This window comes from Aphelocoma coerulescens, chromosome 20, assembly GCF_041296385.1.
Source record: "Aphelocoma coerulescens isolate FSJ_1873_10779 chromosome 20, UR_Acoe_1.0, whole genome shotgun sequence".
In the NCBI taxonomy this organism is placed as follows: Eukaryota; Metazoa; Chordata; class Aves; order Passeriformes; family Corvidae; genus Aphelocoma; species Aphelocoma coerulescens.
The window spans coordinates 1,110,493-1,125,455 of NC_091033.1; the positions used below are offsets into that span (position 1 = coordinate 1,110,493).

At 43.8% G+C, this 14,963-nt stretch overlaps 1 protein-coding gene across 11 annotated transcripts in view; it reads left to right on the plus strand.

Moving 5' to 3' along the window:
- The window catches only part of PHF20 (PHD finger protein 20), a 71,782-nt gene extending 61,755 nt beyond the window's left edge, over window positions 1-10,027 (plus strand). For all 11 annotated transcript variants that reach the window (XM_069034412.1, XM_069034419.1, XM_069034420.1 and 8 more), the window contains 4 exons: window positions 18-213; window positions 3,364-3,763; window positions 5,589-5,772; window positions 7,311-10,027. In XM_069034412.1, coding sequence (XP_068890513.1) covers window positions 18-213; window positions 3,364-3,763; window positions 5,589-5,772; window positions 7,311-7,453 — 923 coding nt within the window. In that variant the 3' untranslated portion in view covers window positions 7,454-10,027. The remainder of the gene's footprint in view (window positions 1-17; window positions 214-3,363; window positions 3,764-5,588; window positions 5,773-7,310) is intronic.
- The last annotated feature ends 4,936 nt before the right edge of the window (window positions 10,028-14,963 follow it).

Genomic DNA, 14,963 nt, shown 5'->3' on the forward strand with positions numbered 1-14,963 from the left:
CATTACTGTCGCTTTAGGTCAGAGGTCCAGCTTAAAGTACTGGTATGAAAAGGAGTGGTTAAGTAATGGTCACATGCATGGCTTAGCATTTTTGGAAGAAAATTATTCCCACCAAAATGCCAAGAAGATAGTGGCCACCCACCAGCTGCTTGGTGATGTACAGCGAGTGATCGAAGTCCTGCACGGGCTGCAGCTGAAGATGAGCATATTACAGTAAGCACTATTTAAGTACCAGCTGGCATGTTCTCCTCGGGACTTAGGCTGCAAGTATAAAATAACCAGAAATTCAGACTTAGATTTGTGCTTCTCTGGGGATTTATAACATAGTTTGAATTGCTGATGTGATCTTGGGAAAGGACTTGGCTGCTTGAAAAGTGTTCAAGTGGGTTGAGTGTAAATGGACAATGTGTATAGAAAGGGTTGGGAAAGTGTGAAGAAAGAAGGGAGAAAACTGGTAATGACAGCTTTTCCTGAATCACTCAAATGGATTTTAAGTAAAAACAGGATAGACTTATAACCCATGGCACCATTTTTACAGCACTTGCCTTCTCCATTCCCAAATCTGATCATAGCTTGTCCAAGAGGAATCAGATCTTTTTGTTTGGTACAGTATGTTGTTCTGCTGTAGTGGGAGAGTGGTTTCACCTTCAGCAATGTGCAGCACTTCATTTCTGAGCAAAGGTCATTTCAGCCATATGTACAGAAAATAACATAATTATTTATACAAAAGGCTTTTTCTTATAAAGTCAACTTTTCTGCATATTTTCCTATTTAAGTTATCCTTGGGTTTAGATGACTGAAAAAAAATTTTTTCTAACTCAAATCCAGCAGTTCAAAATCTATTGAATTCTACAGTTGTAAATTATTAGTTGATAAATTGCATGGCAGCAGCTATTTGGAAAACAAAGTGTTTTTGGCGTTCTTTAGACCATTCCCCCTTATCTGTGGTGATGCAGGAGGTCTGCTGACAGAACTGGAAATGCTTAAACAGTGGAATAATGCTTAAAGCAAGAGAAGTAGCCATTTTAATATAAGGTTTTGCTTTTCCATTGTGGGATCCTTTAGTTATATCTGTAAGTAATCTCTTTCCTCTTTGGAGACTGAAACATAAATATTGTGAGGCCACTCCTTGGGCCTTTTATTAAAGAGTGGAACTTCAGTTTCTGGCTTTCCAGTTGTGAATTGAGATTTACGTAGTACAGAGGTAGGGAGCACTGGGTGTGTATGTGATGGTTGCTACAGGTTTTGTTCCTTTTCTCTCCCATGCTGAAGTCAGTGTGATGGCCTGGATTAATTAAAGGTGAGATGCAGTCGTGTTTGGATCATCTGGTTGAAAGCTTCAGCCCCTGTTTTTCTGTATCATGGCATAAATCAGAAGGGATTTGAAAAATTGCTCAATTAGAAGAATGATCATATTGTTGATGCAGATCAGCAGATAGAAGATGATTTCACAGGTGCCTGAAATGATTAGGAGAGTGCTGTTCAGTGTTTCAAGGAGGTGGCAAAGGGTCTTAGGTGACCCTGAGAGTGCCATGGGAGGGTGAGCCTTCAGCAGGCAGGAATTAAAAGGTTACTCAAGTATTAGCATTTGAATTTTCATTCTTATAAACTGCTGCATTGTTTTTCAGAAAAAAATTCTGTCTTTTTTAAAGTTATCCCTTGCTCTGTTCTGAGCAAAATATTATGTCTTTAGGTGTAGCAGATGAGTGGAGCTGGAGCAGAAAGCTTTGGTAAATGAACACCTGGCTTTCACTTTTCCAGGCGTGCTTTCAGGATGGCTCACCAGTATGACAGCTGGTGATGGGGTCAGTGGCTCTGACCCAGGAAGAGGTGACCTCTCCAGAGAGATGGTCCCAAAAGGAATCGTCTTCCTGGGGCCCGGTGTCTTCCCTCAGCTGCTGGCCAGGAGGGCCCGTGCAGAAGCTGTCAGCTCTTTAGTGATTGTCAGCTCGTGATTTCAGCTCAGCTCTGCAGGGCAGCCTCCAGGCCAGACCAAGGAGAGAGACGAGAGGCCCGTGTAGCTGTTCAGCACGAAGTAGCTTTATTGGTCCATACTCCGGCGAAGGGGAGGCCAGGGATGGGCATCTCTCTGCCCTTGCAGGGGCAGGGGGCTAGCTTTATAGGGATACAGGGGGTGGGTATCAGAGGGTAAAGGCCAATGGGTTATGAAGGATCTGCATAGGGTCTCCCAGAGGATTCTGGGTTTGTTGTCTTCTCACTGTAACTGAAGAGCAGCTCCCTTTCCAGGGGAGTTCTGCTGGGAGGTTAAGCAATCTCCTTATCTCAGCAGATGTCCCTCCAGGGCGGGGACTGGGCATACTCCACACACCAGGGAGATACATCCTCACTATGCCAGCACTGGAGGCAAAGGTGCTTGTATGAAATAGTCGGAGCCATGTCCTTGGCAGCTATACTCACTCTGGTTCCCTCTGAGAGACATTGAAGAAACCTGAGCTGCTGCAGGATGGGTTAGAAAGCAGTTACTACCGAAGTCAAGTGGTCATGTTTTGTTGAGTGGTTTGGTAAACAGCTAGGAAATCTGTTTAGTTGGATCAGCTGAATAGAGTAAGTCCATCCACCTTTGCAAGGAAGCAGAGTGGGGGGCTTGAGGGCAGGTCCCCCTTTCTGTGCAGCCCAGTGCAGGTGCTTTAGTCAGAATTTGCTCTGCTGTTCCTGCAGGCTGTAGCACATGAGCTGCCAGCCCTTTGAAGATAACAGAGTATTCTGCTTTGCTCTCCTTTTACTGCTGTTTTGATGCCTGACATACGAGGAAGAACATGAGTTACAATGTTCACTCAAATCTTTTGTTTGTTATATCTTTGTAATAATCTGATACCTGTAGTTGTCCCTTCTGCTGGAATAAGTAATGTATTAGTCAATTTGAAGACAATTAAAATAAGAACTTTTCTAAGAACAGATGAAAGGAACTATGGCCACTATGGAGCACCACTACAGTGTTGGTGTATCATACCTTACTAAAAATATCACAGTTAAAATTAATTTCTGCTGTTAATAAATTGCACATATTGAAGCAAAATGGTCCATGAAGGACAACTTTGCTGAGAAGTTGTATGTATCTATTTGTATCTTATTCTTCAAATTTTTTCTTAATTCAAACACCTGGCTTTTGTACCATGTTATAGAAATAAAAATAGTGAACCTAATGGAACATTGTAGGAGGATCACAACTGAGGTCAGTGAAACTACATTATTTCAGAGTATTTGGGCATTTTTTTACTGATTATGATGTCTTGAGTATGTCGTGTTTCAAATATTCTTACTTAATTTCTTTAGTTAAGAGGACAGTTTGCTTAGTCACTTTGACATTTACTTCGGGTGGTTTACTTTTTTGTGTTTGAACAGAAATAAAGAACACCCTGACTTAAAGCTTTGGTGTCATCCATGGAAGCACATCACAGTGGATGAAAAAATCCATACAAAACACATCATTCACTTTGAGGAAAACTGTTGCAAAGAGGAGACAGCAAGTTACAGAACGTGGAATGGGACAGTTGAGAAACCCTCAACAATTCCTTCTGTGGAGGAATCTTACATTACGAGTGAACACTGTTACCAGAAGCCTCGGGCCTACTACCCTGCCATAGAGCAGAGGCTGGTTGTGGAAACGAGAGGTTCAGCCATGGATGATGGAGTAAATAGAATAAGGGAGAATGGGGATGATACCCTGTCAGAGAGGTTTAGCTGGAATCTGGACCAAGAAATATGCAAGATGGAAAATGAATCCAAACACAATTACTCTAAGGTATTTTTATTAAAATAGCCCTCTCTGGCAAAGAGCATGTGTTCACCTGGCAACTTGCAAACCTCAGCCTTTTTTAATGCTTTTTGGTCTGTTTGTGGGTTTTTTGTGGTTTTTTTTCCTTAGACTGTTAGTTAAATTTACATTGCCAGTAACAATTTAAATGATATATGTGATAAACTCCTTAATTTTATATTATAATTTTAAAATCTAGTTTGACTTCTGGACCTCAAATCATTTGAAAAGTGTGGACCATGCATTATGGTCCCCTGGTAGTTCATTGCTGTTTATTTTCATGTGTTCAGTGTAAAAGTTAACACTAGCCAAGGGAGAGAGCAAGCCAAGCATGTATGATACTACCAAATACACTGGTGGGCCAGCTTCTAATTATTTCCATCTTGTTCCCATGTTTCTTCTAATAGTTAAATTAATTTTAGGTTCTTCAGGCAGCATTTCACAATGGAAAAAAAAAAGGTATCAGCCTGAAGTGATGTTTTTAAGACTGATCACCAGAGAATAGCCCTGTGTCTTCTTCCTACTGGGGCACTTCAGGTTTAGCTTTTCAGTGCTTGGTTCTCATTGTCAGCTCTTGTCAGGTCTAGCAGAGGCCTTTCTTTCTACACCCCAGTGCAAAAATTTTGCTTCTGTTAGTTAGTACCAATTCCTGTGAAATGTGGGCTGAGAAATGTTAACCCTCTGGGAAGTGAATGGAGCCCCTCTGCTCTGGAGCCAGGCTGGGAGAGCTGGAGGTGTTCACCTGGAGAAGAGAAGGCTGCAGGGAGACCTCAGAGCCCCTTCCAGAGCCTAAAGGGGCTCCAGGAAAGCTGGAGAGGGACTGGGGACAAGGGATAGAGGGACAGGACAAGAGGGAATGGCCTTAAGCTGAAGGAGTCTAGATTTAAGATTGCATAGTGGGAAGAAAATCCTCCCTGTGAGGGTGGGGAGGTCCTGGCACAGGGTGCCAGAGAAGCTGTGGCTGCCCCTGGATCCCTGGCAGTGTCCAAGGCCAGCTTGGACAGGGCTTGGAGCAGCCTGGGATAGTGGAAGGTGTCCCTGCCCATAGCATGGACATTGCAATTAGATGACCTTTAAAGGCCTCTTCCAACCCGAAGTATTGTACAATTTTATGATTCTGTGAAATACTGAGCTCCCTTTTTTTAGATTAAAAGTTAGGATAGCTCTTACTTCATCCATATTTAAGTTGTAATTTGCTACTTTTAACTTCTCAATTGAGATTGTGTTATGTTTCCTAGAAAGGCAAGTATTTTAGTTCTTCAGTCTAAAAGAGCCTTTTTCTAAAGGCTGGTATTTCAGCAGAAGGATGAAAAAAGTAGGGGAGTAGAATGAACACTGCTGATACCATAGTTTTGTAAGGAGTGGTAATGCTTGTTTGGAGATGATTCAGTGGAAGTTTAAGTAGAACTTAGATTAGATTCCTTAAGGAACAGTCCCTTTTCACTCCTGAATTGTTTGCTCTTTAGTTGATTATTGTCAGGTGAAAAACAGCTTCAGCATTTCCTGAGATGCACAGATTCAGTGCAGGATCTTCCAGATGAAAGGTGGCGGGGAGATAACTATACATGTGTATGTTACCTTCAGAAAACAAGATGCTTGTGAAGTACAAATAGTTTTTCGCAAAATACCTATAAAAATTAGTCTATATTTAGATCTTCTTGCCCAAACCAGTTTAGTATCTGTGTATGGTCAGTGTCTCTCTCCCTCACTCACCTGTGATGAGTTGAGCAGTTAGCTTCGGAGACTGGGAGGACTCAGGCAATTTGCCTCCCCAATTCTGTTTAAGAAATATTAATGTGTGTATTTCTGCTAGGTGAGAGAGTCTGTCTCTAAGAAAGTCTCTCCAGAAGAAGCTATTGAAATGAAATTGCTGGAAAAAGACAAAGAAGGAGTTGTGAACTCTCAGCTGCAGTGGCAGCTCAATCTTTTAGCTCACGTGGAATCTCTGCAAGATGAAGTTATACACAGAATGGATTTCATTGAGAAGGAGCTAGATGGTAAGTAGTGTTACTCTAGTTTAAAAAATAACTTTTTTTAACTGAACTACCTGTTAAAAACATGTTAACCAGAGTTTTACTTCTTCAGACGTACAAAGAGATGAATGTTTCATTATCACATTTCCTAATAGAAAATAGACGTGCTGCTGATGTGGGAGGCAGATTTTAAAACAAAGAGCAGAATTTCACAGAACAAGTTCTGGTTAGGTCACGTCTGAATAGTTGCATCAGATTTTGTATTGGAACATCTTTGTGTCCTTCTAGGCTTTTGTCATTTTCCAGAACTCTTCTGTGTGTCTGCATTTCTCTGTTCCTCAGGGCCTTGCTGGCTATGTTAGCCCATTCTGGGTGGCCTCTTCAGTGCACAAGGCTCTTAGCTTTTCCTTTCTCTTCCAAATTCTTCACTTAAATGTCTTTTAAGATTTTCGTAGTAATGGAAAACTTATAAACCCTTTATGTTCATTAAATGATTCAGGATAGTTCTTCTTTACATTGTTAAGTCTGACCATTGGTTGTGTAGTGGTTACAATGGCAGCTTTACTTGCAGGGGAATCCAACTTCCGCCCAAGTAAGAGCCCTCTCTTTGTAAGTAAGGTACTGAAAAGTTGGACAGCTAAAGGGCTATTTCAGGTAGTGAAGATCAGTGAGGCTTGTACTGCCTAAACAAAGAAGCTCTGGTTCCCAAAAGTTAGACTTTTTGTACGTGCTGCTGAGCAGGGGTTTGTGCAGTGCATTACTACTTTGAGCAGGAACTTTCTTACTCCAAGGCTGGATGTGTCAGTAGCAGGTGATGCTGCTGGTTCTGCAGCAGGTGCTGCCCATGGGTGAAATTCACCTGTTGATCTGGTTGGTGGCAGTGGCTGCTCTTGGCAGAGGTATTTATTCTGTCTTCAGTGTTTCAGTCTCCATCTGCAATACTGTCAACATCCCCAGAACTCATCACAGTCCAACCTGACCACCTTTCTTGTGTCCATGTTACATTGTCACTTGACTTGTCTTCTGCTCAGTGGGATTTTTTGTTTCCCACTGAGAAGCTTTTTAAAGCAGGAGTTCATTTTTCTTGTGCAGCAGTCTTCTGTTTGTGCTTTTGATCTTCATCCCCATTTTGTGTTACCCAGTTCTGTCTTGGTCAGTTGTGTTCTTTACTGATGACAGATTTCTTTAATTACCATAGTCCCATTCTTAATGACATAAACTCCCTGTACCACAGTGTCCTTGCCCTGGAATTGACACAGATCACAGGAAGTTTAGCATGAGATTTCAGTGTCTGGTCCAGAGTTTTCCTTTCCTGCTTTTTCCTAGGAGCAGCAGCTTCTTCTCCCATCCCCATGTGAATTATTTGATTATGTGTCAAAGTTACTTGCAAAGATTGGTGTGAGTGTTTAGTTCAGTTTTATCGTTTCTCAAATAACCATTTTAAAAATATTGCCCACTGCTTTCTCAAGATTTACAAAAGATCTGAAGAACTCTTGTTTTGTGGCTTCAGATGAGCTGTTTGCTGAGAACTGCAGTAGTGACAGTTTTTGTTTTCTTTGCAGTTCTGGAGAGTTGGCTGGATTACACAGGAGAGCTGGAACCCCCAGAACCACTGGCTCGACTCCCCCAGCTCAAACATTGTATAAAGCAGCTGATAACGGACCTGGGCAAAGTGCAGCAGATTGCGCTGTGCTGCTCCACGTGAGGCTGGAGAGCACTGGGCTGTCACTGAGTGCGAAGCTGGAGTGGCTGATGGAGCAGCTCTGAATCTGTAAATTAAACTAGCATGCTGAGTGCATGGGATGCAGATTGACTTCAGGGACTTGTGAAGAAGTGTTGTTCAAAGAACAGCAAAAAGGTTATTTCGGGTCTATTAGACAATTACAATGCTGTGGAAAAGGTCATATTCTTGTCTCCAGGGGTTGCCTGTTGGTTGATAAGTTACACTCAAATTTTCACTCCTTACAAGTTGCTCATCAAAATGGTAGACTTTTTCATGATTAAATTGACTAAAAATTGTGCCACTGAAAAACAGAGTTCTAAGAGCCAAAAAAGTTTGGTTGACAGGGGTTGTAAATAACTTTGCATAGTTTAAGTGACTCATGTCATGTTTTATTCCTTCTGGTTTATGCATACTAGCACTCAGTATTTAATCATTAGGAGATGTTATAACAGTTTCAGACTTAGTAAGTATGAATGTCCAGCTCTTGACTATAAAGTGTTAAGTGGAGGTTTGTAAGTAACAGTGGCCTGACCCGCACTTCTGTTACAGTAAATAATGTAGCAGGAGGTCACAGGTGGATTGCACTTATTTTCAGAATAAATGATTGTTTTCCATATTTATCCTGTCACTGTCACATGACTCGGTACTGGGGAAGCCCGTGAACATGGTGTTTACGTGCATTCTTGAGCTCTTAAATCCGGCCATCCTGTGCCTCCTGCAGCAGTTGCTGGTGGGATACCCTCATTGCAGTACTATGGAATGCCACCGGGAAAGGACTGGAGCCACACTCTTGAGTTCAGACTGCAGCATGGTCTGTCATGGATGTGATGTATTTTTACCCATTTGTTAATAATTGCCATTCCGGTTATATTTGGAAATGTAGACTTTTTTCAATACTCTGGATGTGTTCATTGTAAAGACTTGCTATGAATGTGTGGTTTTGGGAATCAGTTTATTTTGTGTAAATAAAGCCTCAAGATCTATGCATGAGGTGCTGTCCTTGCAGACAGCGAGTGGGTTATTATCTTAAATGGTCTGTGTTCACAAAGTCCCTTTTTATACCTTAAGTTTTAATTTCCAGTTTGTATTTGCTTTGCGATAGGAAGGTGACAAAGCTGCTGATGTTCAGTCACATTATACAGAACCTTTGGAACATTGTGAGTATTTGAGAGGTTCAGAGTCTTTCAGCTGCAGATCACCACTCCTGAAATAATGGCTGCGACTTCCTTCACAGCTGTTGCTGAGTTCAGTTCCCTATGGAATATTGTGAGCTGGTTTTGCAGTGAGAGGGTGTCCTTAAAAAGCTGGATTTGTTACCTTAATTTTATTGTGTGCAATGGTACTACCAAAGGATAACATTCAAGCAGAGTTGTAATGGAAAGGCCCATACCTGTACAAATTATTAATTTGGAATATAGATCTATAATGTGTTTATTCTGCAAAGAATAATGTAAACCTGAAATATCCAATATTATTGTAGGAGTTACAGTCTCTACAAAGTGAATATTTTATTTCCTTCAGAAAACAAAATAATTAGGCTGCTCTAGGTAGTAACTAAGACTCTTATGCCAAGATTCAGTTCAGGGAATAATTTGTCTCACGGTTTCATAGTACTAAGTTGGTATATAGTGAATACAACATACGTACAGCAGACGAACTTACTTTTCTGTGACACAATTGCGTGGTATTTTAAGTATCACTTGGCTCTCTGAAGATGAGACCAATGCTTACACCTTGTCTCATTCCTGTCAGGCACCTGAGTTTGTGTAGTTCTAGAGGAGATGGTGGTGACCAGACAACCAGAACAGCATCAGAGGAGCCTCCCAGGCAACTGGTGATTTTCAGGTGAAATGGACCAGGAAAGGTGTTCCCTGGTGGAAAGGTGTTCCCTGGCTACCATCTGTAAAGCAGGACACGGCTGTGTGGGAACAGCTTGGTTGTGCTCCCAGTCTGAGGGTGTTCAAGCACTCAGTCCCTGGGCAGGCTTCTTGCTCCAAAGGGGGATTTCTTCTCAAGCAATGGTTTCTGTGTGCTCATTGTGTGTTTTTACTTGTCAGTTTATTTTTTGCTCAGGGCAGTACTGGAGGTTTGGAGGAAAAGGCAGTTCCCATGGGTAGATCAAGTGGCAGATCCTGGAGGCTTGCTTCCCTTCAGTAGTGCTGGGGAAGCCCTTGCAGATAAAGACTGAAAATATTTATTTAAAATAGAGTAGTACTTCTCATGTTCAGGGAAGATTCTTCATTGTGCTCTGCCTGGATTCATTTCTGTCCTTGTTCTTGCAAGTTTCCTCATTGTTATTTTTAGTCTGGACCAACTGTTCAGGCTGTCAGGTCACTTTTTTGTTTCTTTAAATCACTGGTAAGTGAATGCAACGTGGAGCCTTGATGAACTGAGCAAACATTGCACTGTGGGTACACACGTGTTTGTCTTTGTTGATGCACTATTAGAACCAAGGGGCTGTACATAGAATTTTGTTTTGGAGCAATATTTGCAAAACTTGAAAACTTCTGTATCTTGGTGTTTGGAATAAATAAAAAATAGGTTTTTGTTGGTTAAGTCTTAGTAAAGTCTTTGTTTCAGTTAATGATAACTCAATAAAATAATTTTGGACTTCTTTCCTTCACATCACATTGAAATGCAAGTACTGTAGTTTGTCAGGTGTATAGGTATCTTAACTGTTGCTGAAGTCGGGAAATTATTGTTTTCCAGATCTATGTTATATAGATATCCTTAATAGCTTGCGTTGGATTTTATTTAATGAGAATCTCATACATTTTGTTCCCAAATCCTAATATATGTAATGTCTTAGTACCTAGTATGTGTGATCTGACCCTAAATTTTTTTCTATTAGGATGAGCAGCCTGTCAGGAGCAGCCACAGCAGCTTAAGGCAGAGGAAATGCAGCATTAGTGATGGTGTGAAGCAAGGAGCTCTGGATGCAGTTGAAACAATTCATACAGAGAAAATGCATGGGAAGAGGAGGAAAGGGGAAGGGCTGGAGAAGCAGTGTACCTGGCCCAGGGTGCCTGAAGGCAGGGGCAGGCATTGATATACCTTCAGGTTCCATCTCTTCCCTCTCAGGGAAGAAAGCAGATACATTCCCTTGTCCTAGCATATTTTCCTTTCTAACTTCATTCTCAAAGAAAAAAAATAATCTTGTGAAATTGGGTTTTAAGGCTGGAGGGTGCATCACTGCTGAAGCCTGGAGAGACTTGAGCAACTGATGGCAGATCCCAGTGTGTCGCACAGGTCAGTGTCATCATGCAGGTCTTTGATGATCACTTAAATGTCAAAATTGGGTTCTGAAGTTGTGGTCTGAATCTGAAAGAACTCAATGGGATGTGTGCTGTGGCTTGTCACGTTTTTATGTGCCCTCTGATTAATTTACTTGCCACATCTGAAGGTTTCTATAGATGGAGACTCAGAGAAGGAGGGAGCTCTCAGTCAGCTGTCAGCCTTCATGTGGGTAGAGTCACCATATTCTCGCTGTTACTTGACCAAAACATCATCTGTAATTACAGGATCTGCTGCTGACCGTTGTCCAGCCCATGGGTCATGTTCATGCCCAGTCTGATGGCAGTGCACCATCGGCTACTCCTTGCTCCGATTTCCTGGTGGGGATCTGGAGTCCTGCAGGCCATTGTAGTTGTTCAGCAGTGTCTCATAGCTTTGTGCTAATCCTTCAGCTTGCACAGCAGTTCTTGTTAAGGGAAAAATCTGTGTACAGCTCTTGTCTGGGTAATACCTGCTGCGGGTAACCCAGAATGAGGTCCTATTGAAACAGGTTAACAGTAAATATCACTTTTTTTTTTTTCCTATTACAACATAGAAGCAGACAGCAACTGAGAACAAACCAGCAAAACTGGGATTTATCTTGTCCTGCTGTGGGGTTTTCCTGCTGGTTGGGGTGTTTGAAAGGAGAGGCTGGATGGAGCCATGGAGCCCTTGTAATGCTCCATACCTAATTCTGAGGGGCTGCGTGGGCTTGGGAGTGGAAGCTCTGTGTACCTTCTGGGCTTCCAGGCTGGTGACTTGCTAAGTAGGTCAAGGAGCTTGAGTAGAGACATGACAAGGGGCACCAGGGAAGGACTGGCTCCTGAGCCAATGATTTCTATGCCCCAGGGGTGAGGGTTGGGTGGATGCTGCTCTGAGTTTGGGCTCTGGGCACAGCTCTGTCTTTGCACAGAGGCTCAGAGCTGATTGCACTGCCTGCTTTGCACTCCTCAAAATCACTTTGATCCCAGCACATGCTGCTGCAGGGAGAGATGCCTAGTTTGGTGTGAGGGCGGTGAGGGGCAGAGCATAGTCTTGTCTGGCTGGGTTATACATCCAGGTACTGCCAAGTGTGAGAGACTGGACTTTCCTGGGTTAATGACTCAAAGCATTACTCGGTTGTGAAGGCACTGGTGTGCTTTGCTTGAATGACAGGCTATGAGTGAGATAACAAACTTTGTGGAAGGATGGAGCCTCATGTCAGGGGAAGATGTGATGGGACGTTCCTGGCTCAAATGTCTTAGAGGCAGCTGTCGTGTCTTTAGGTGTCATAAACCATCAGGGGCTCCCAAAGTGCCCCCAGACTCATTTCTGAGGCTTTCCACCACAGGACTGGAAGCTCCCCACCCGAGGGGAGGTACCTGGACATTCCTGGCCTTGAGTGTATTTTAACCCGTCGGACTTTGTGTTTTGTGGGCTTCTTTCCCCTGCCCCTGAAGGACCATCACTTTGACCAGAGGACAGCTAAGCTGCAACAGTCAAGACTCTTCGAAGGCCGACTGGTGGTGAGATTCTCACATTCTTAGAAAGAGGAAGAAGGGAGGGAGTATCTCTTTCTCTTATTCCCTTATACGAGTCCTTGGGTGATATTTTTGTGGTTTCATATTGTTGGAAATGTTACGACTTTTAAAATTTTTAAAGTAACTTTAGTCATGGATTTGTGGAATACGCACAGCTTTTTACCGGCTAGGCTCGTTGTTCAATGCCTTAGAAAGCCTCGAGCAGCCTAGAGAGGTAGCACGGACAATCCAGCATTTCAGTAGCTCTGAAAGCGGCAAATGGTAGCTGCAAAGCTGATACCACCAGCAGAAGCAAAGAGGGAGTTTGCCTAACTCCTGCAATTACAAGCTTTCAAACAGAGGCAGACACACAGATGTTGTTCGCAGAAGGATTGCAAAGCCACAGAGAACGAGTCCCCTCTTGGGCCCTTCTTTTATTCGGAGAAGGGGAAAGGGGGGGACTGGGGACGGACCTGGGGTGACCAGCCAATCAGACACTGCTAGAGATTGAGTTACATTTGGTTTTGCCCAAGCTTGGAACAAAGGAGTTCAGAGCACATGGCAGAGGCAAGTCCTGGCTTGTTTGACCAGGGAGGGGGAAGGGCAGCTCGAAGCAGGCAGCAACATGGGTTTGTTCACCTTTGCCAAGGGGAAAGGGGGGCAGGGGGGGCAGAATTGATGTTTCTCTTCCAAAGACTCGGTTCACCGAGGGTTTGAGTTTTGCTGGGTGAGGCCTGATGGGCTTCAATCAACAAAAATCACCATCTACAGGTTGGGAGTAGCCAGAAGATACAGAGAGAAACGGACACTAACAAACATCACCCCCTCATTAGGGTGGAGTCATGTGGTCTGAGAAAAAATTGATAAGAGAACCAAAGAATGAGGACCAAATTAGCATCAAAGGTAAAGGGATCAATAACAAATCGAGTACCAAGAATTGTATAAAGTAGAACCAGTGAATGAGAATTCCTTTGGGTTTTAAATGAAGAGTCTGGCAAAGAGCTAGGTGAGCTGGAATGATTTCTACTGCACATCCTAGCTGGAATAAAGTAATGCCTGATTCTCTAACACTTGAAAGATGGTACTGGAGAGTTTCTTTTACTCCTGCAGCTTCAGGAATTGCAGTGACAATTTTGCAATACTTTCATATTGTTATATTACTATAGATAATAATAAAATGGCTATGTACCTGCTCCCCTTTGCAACCAATTTGTTCTAAAAGAAACCCTCTGTACAGGTATTTATACACATTGAGCATTTCAGTGTGGTTTTGCTCTAATCCACCCCAATGAATCTATTAACAAGAACCTGAGTTACTCCCATCTCCGAGTAAGTTTGTACTTACAGTTTGTAAGGTTTGTAACACAAAGTACTTGTCACTTCAGAGGAAGTGGTGACACATCTCTTGGGAAGGCCTGTGCTGCCCACAGGGTGGCTGATCTGGCCAAAGTGGCCACGGGTCACAATCTCAAGGTGCTCTGAACACTGGGGAGCAGCTGGGAAGCTCCTTCTCCCTGTGAGGGTCCTGGGCATTCGGAACACCACAAGGGGAAGACCTGCTGTGCCTTCACAGCTGCCCACACTGGGGTGGCTGGGGTAGCTGGTGGGTCCTCCCCTGCCCTGGCACTTGTGGGTCTCACTGGGGCTTGTTCTGTCCCTTCAGAGCCTTCAGTGTCCCTGTCCTGCACTGTCTGGGAGAGTAGCCCCATGGTCACCACTTCTGCTTTGCTCTCTGGCTGGCAGAACGCTACTACTTTTTGGAGCTGTTGCACCCACTCTGTGCCTCTGCTGCTTATCAAAACCTGCTTCATGCCCATGGTGTTCACAGGCTGCAGCATCCAACCATGAGAGGCAGGGAATGTGCCAGGGGTGCCCTGGGAAGACATTTCCCAGCATGAGTGGCATATGCCCAGAACAAGTTGATTTTCAGGACAGGGACGTTGGAGGGCTCAGAGGCTGCTGGCAATGGGGAAGGATTTGAACAGCCTTTCCAACTACATCTTGTCCCATTTCACCTGGCGCCAGGTTACAAATGCCAGAGCAGCAGGCTCTTGACTGTGGCCCTTTGTGTAAATGTATCCAGCAACCTGGGTGCAGGTTGGTGATGGAGGGAGGAACCCAAGAGCCATGTTGCTTCACACAATGTGGGTCAATAGCAAAAATAAAGGATGCAAAACTCTTCTGAGTTATCTTGGGGCCCCAAGCGTGACAGCAGCAGGACAAGGCCAGGGACAAACCCCAGCTGTTCTGTGCTGAGGCCACCTGGGCTGGAGGCTGGGGCTGAGCAGGTCTGTAAAGCTCTGGGTAGAGAAGGAAATGAGAAAGTGATGGTAGGTTGCAAGATTGAGCTCATCAGACAGGAAAATGAGGAAGGGATTAGAGCATGTCCAAGCCGGAGCCCTGCAGCTTGGGGGTCACAGGGAGATCTTGCTGCACTGGTCTCGGGGTGCAGAGAGGGCAGGAAGGGGGGGATGGTGCCAAGCAGCAAAATTGCACCACCTCTGGCCACAGAGGAAGCTCCAGCTTTGCTGATAAGGGCCTGTTGAAAGCCGAGGGTCCGAAGTGTGGCTGCTCTGAGGCATTTCTGCTGCTCTTCAGGCCCTTAGCCCTGTGGTGTAGCTGGGATCAGGGTTGTACATGAGTATTTGCATTCTACTTCTCTGAATAATCTATTCCTGGCACAGACCCATTTCTTTCCCCACTGTTCCTTAGAACAGCAG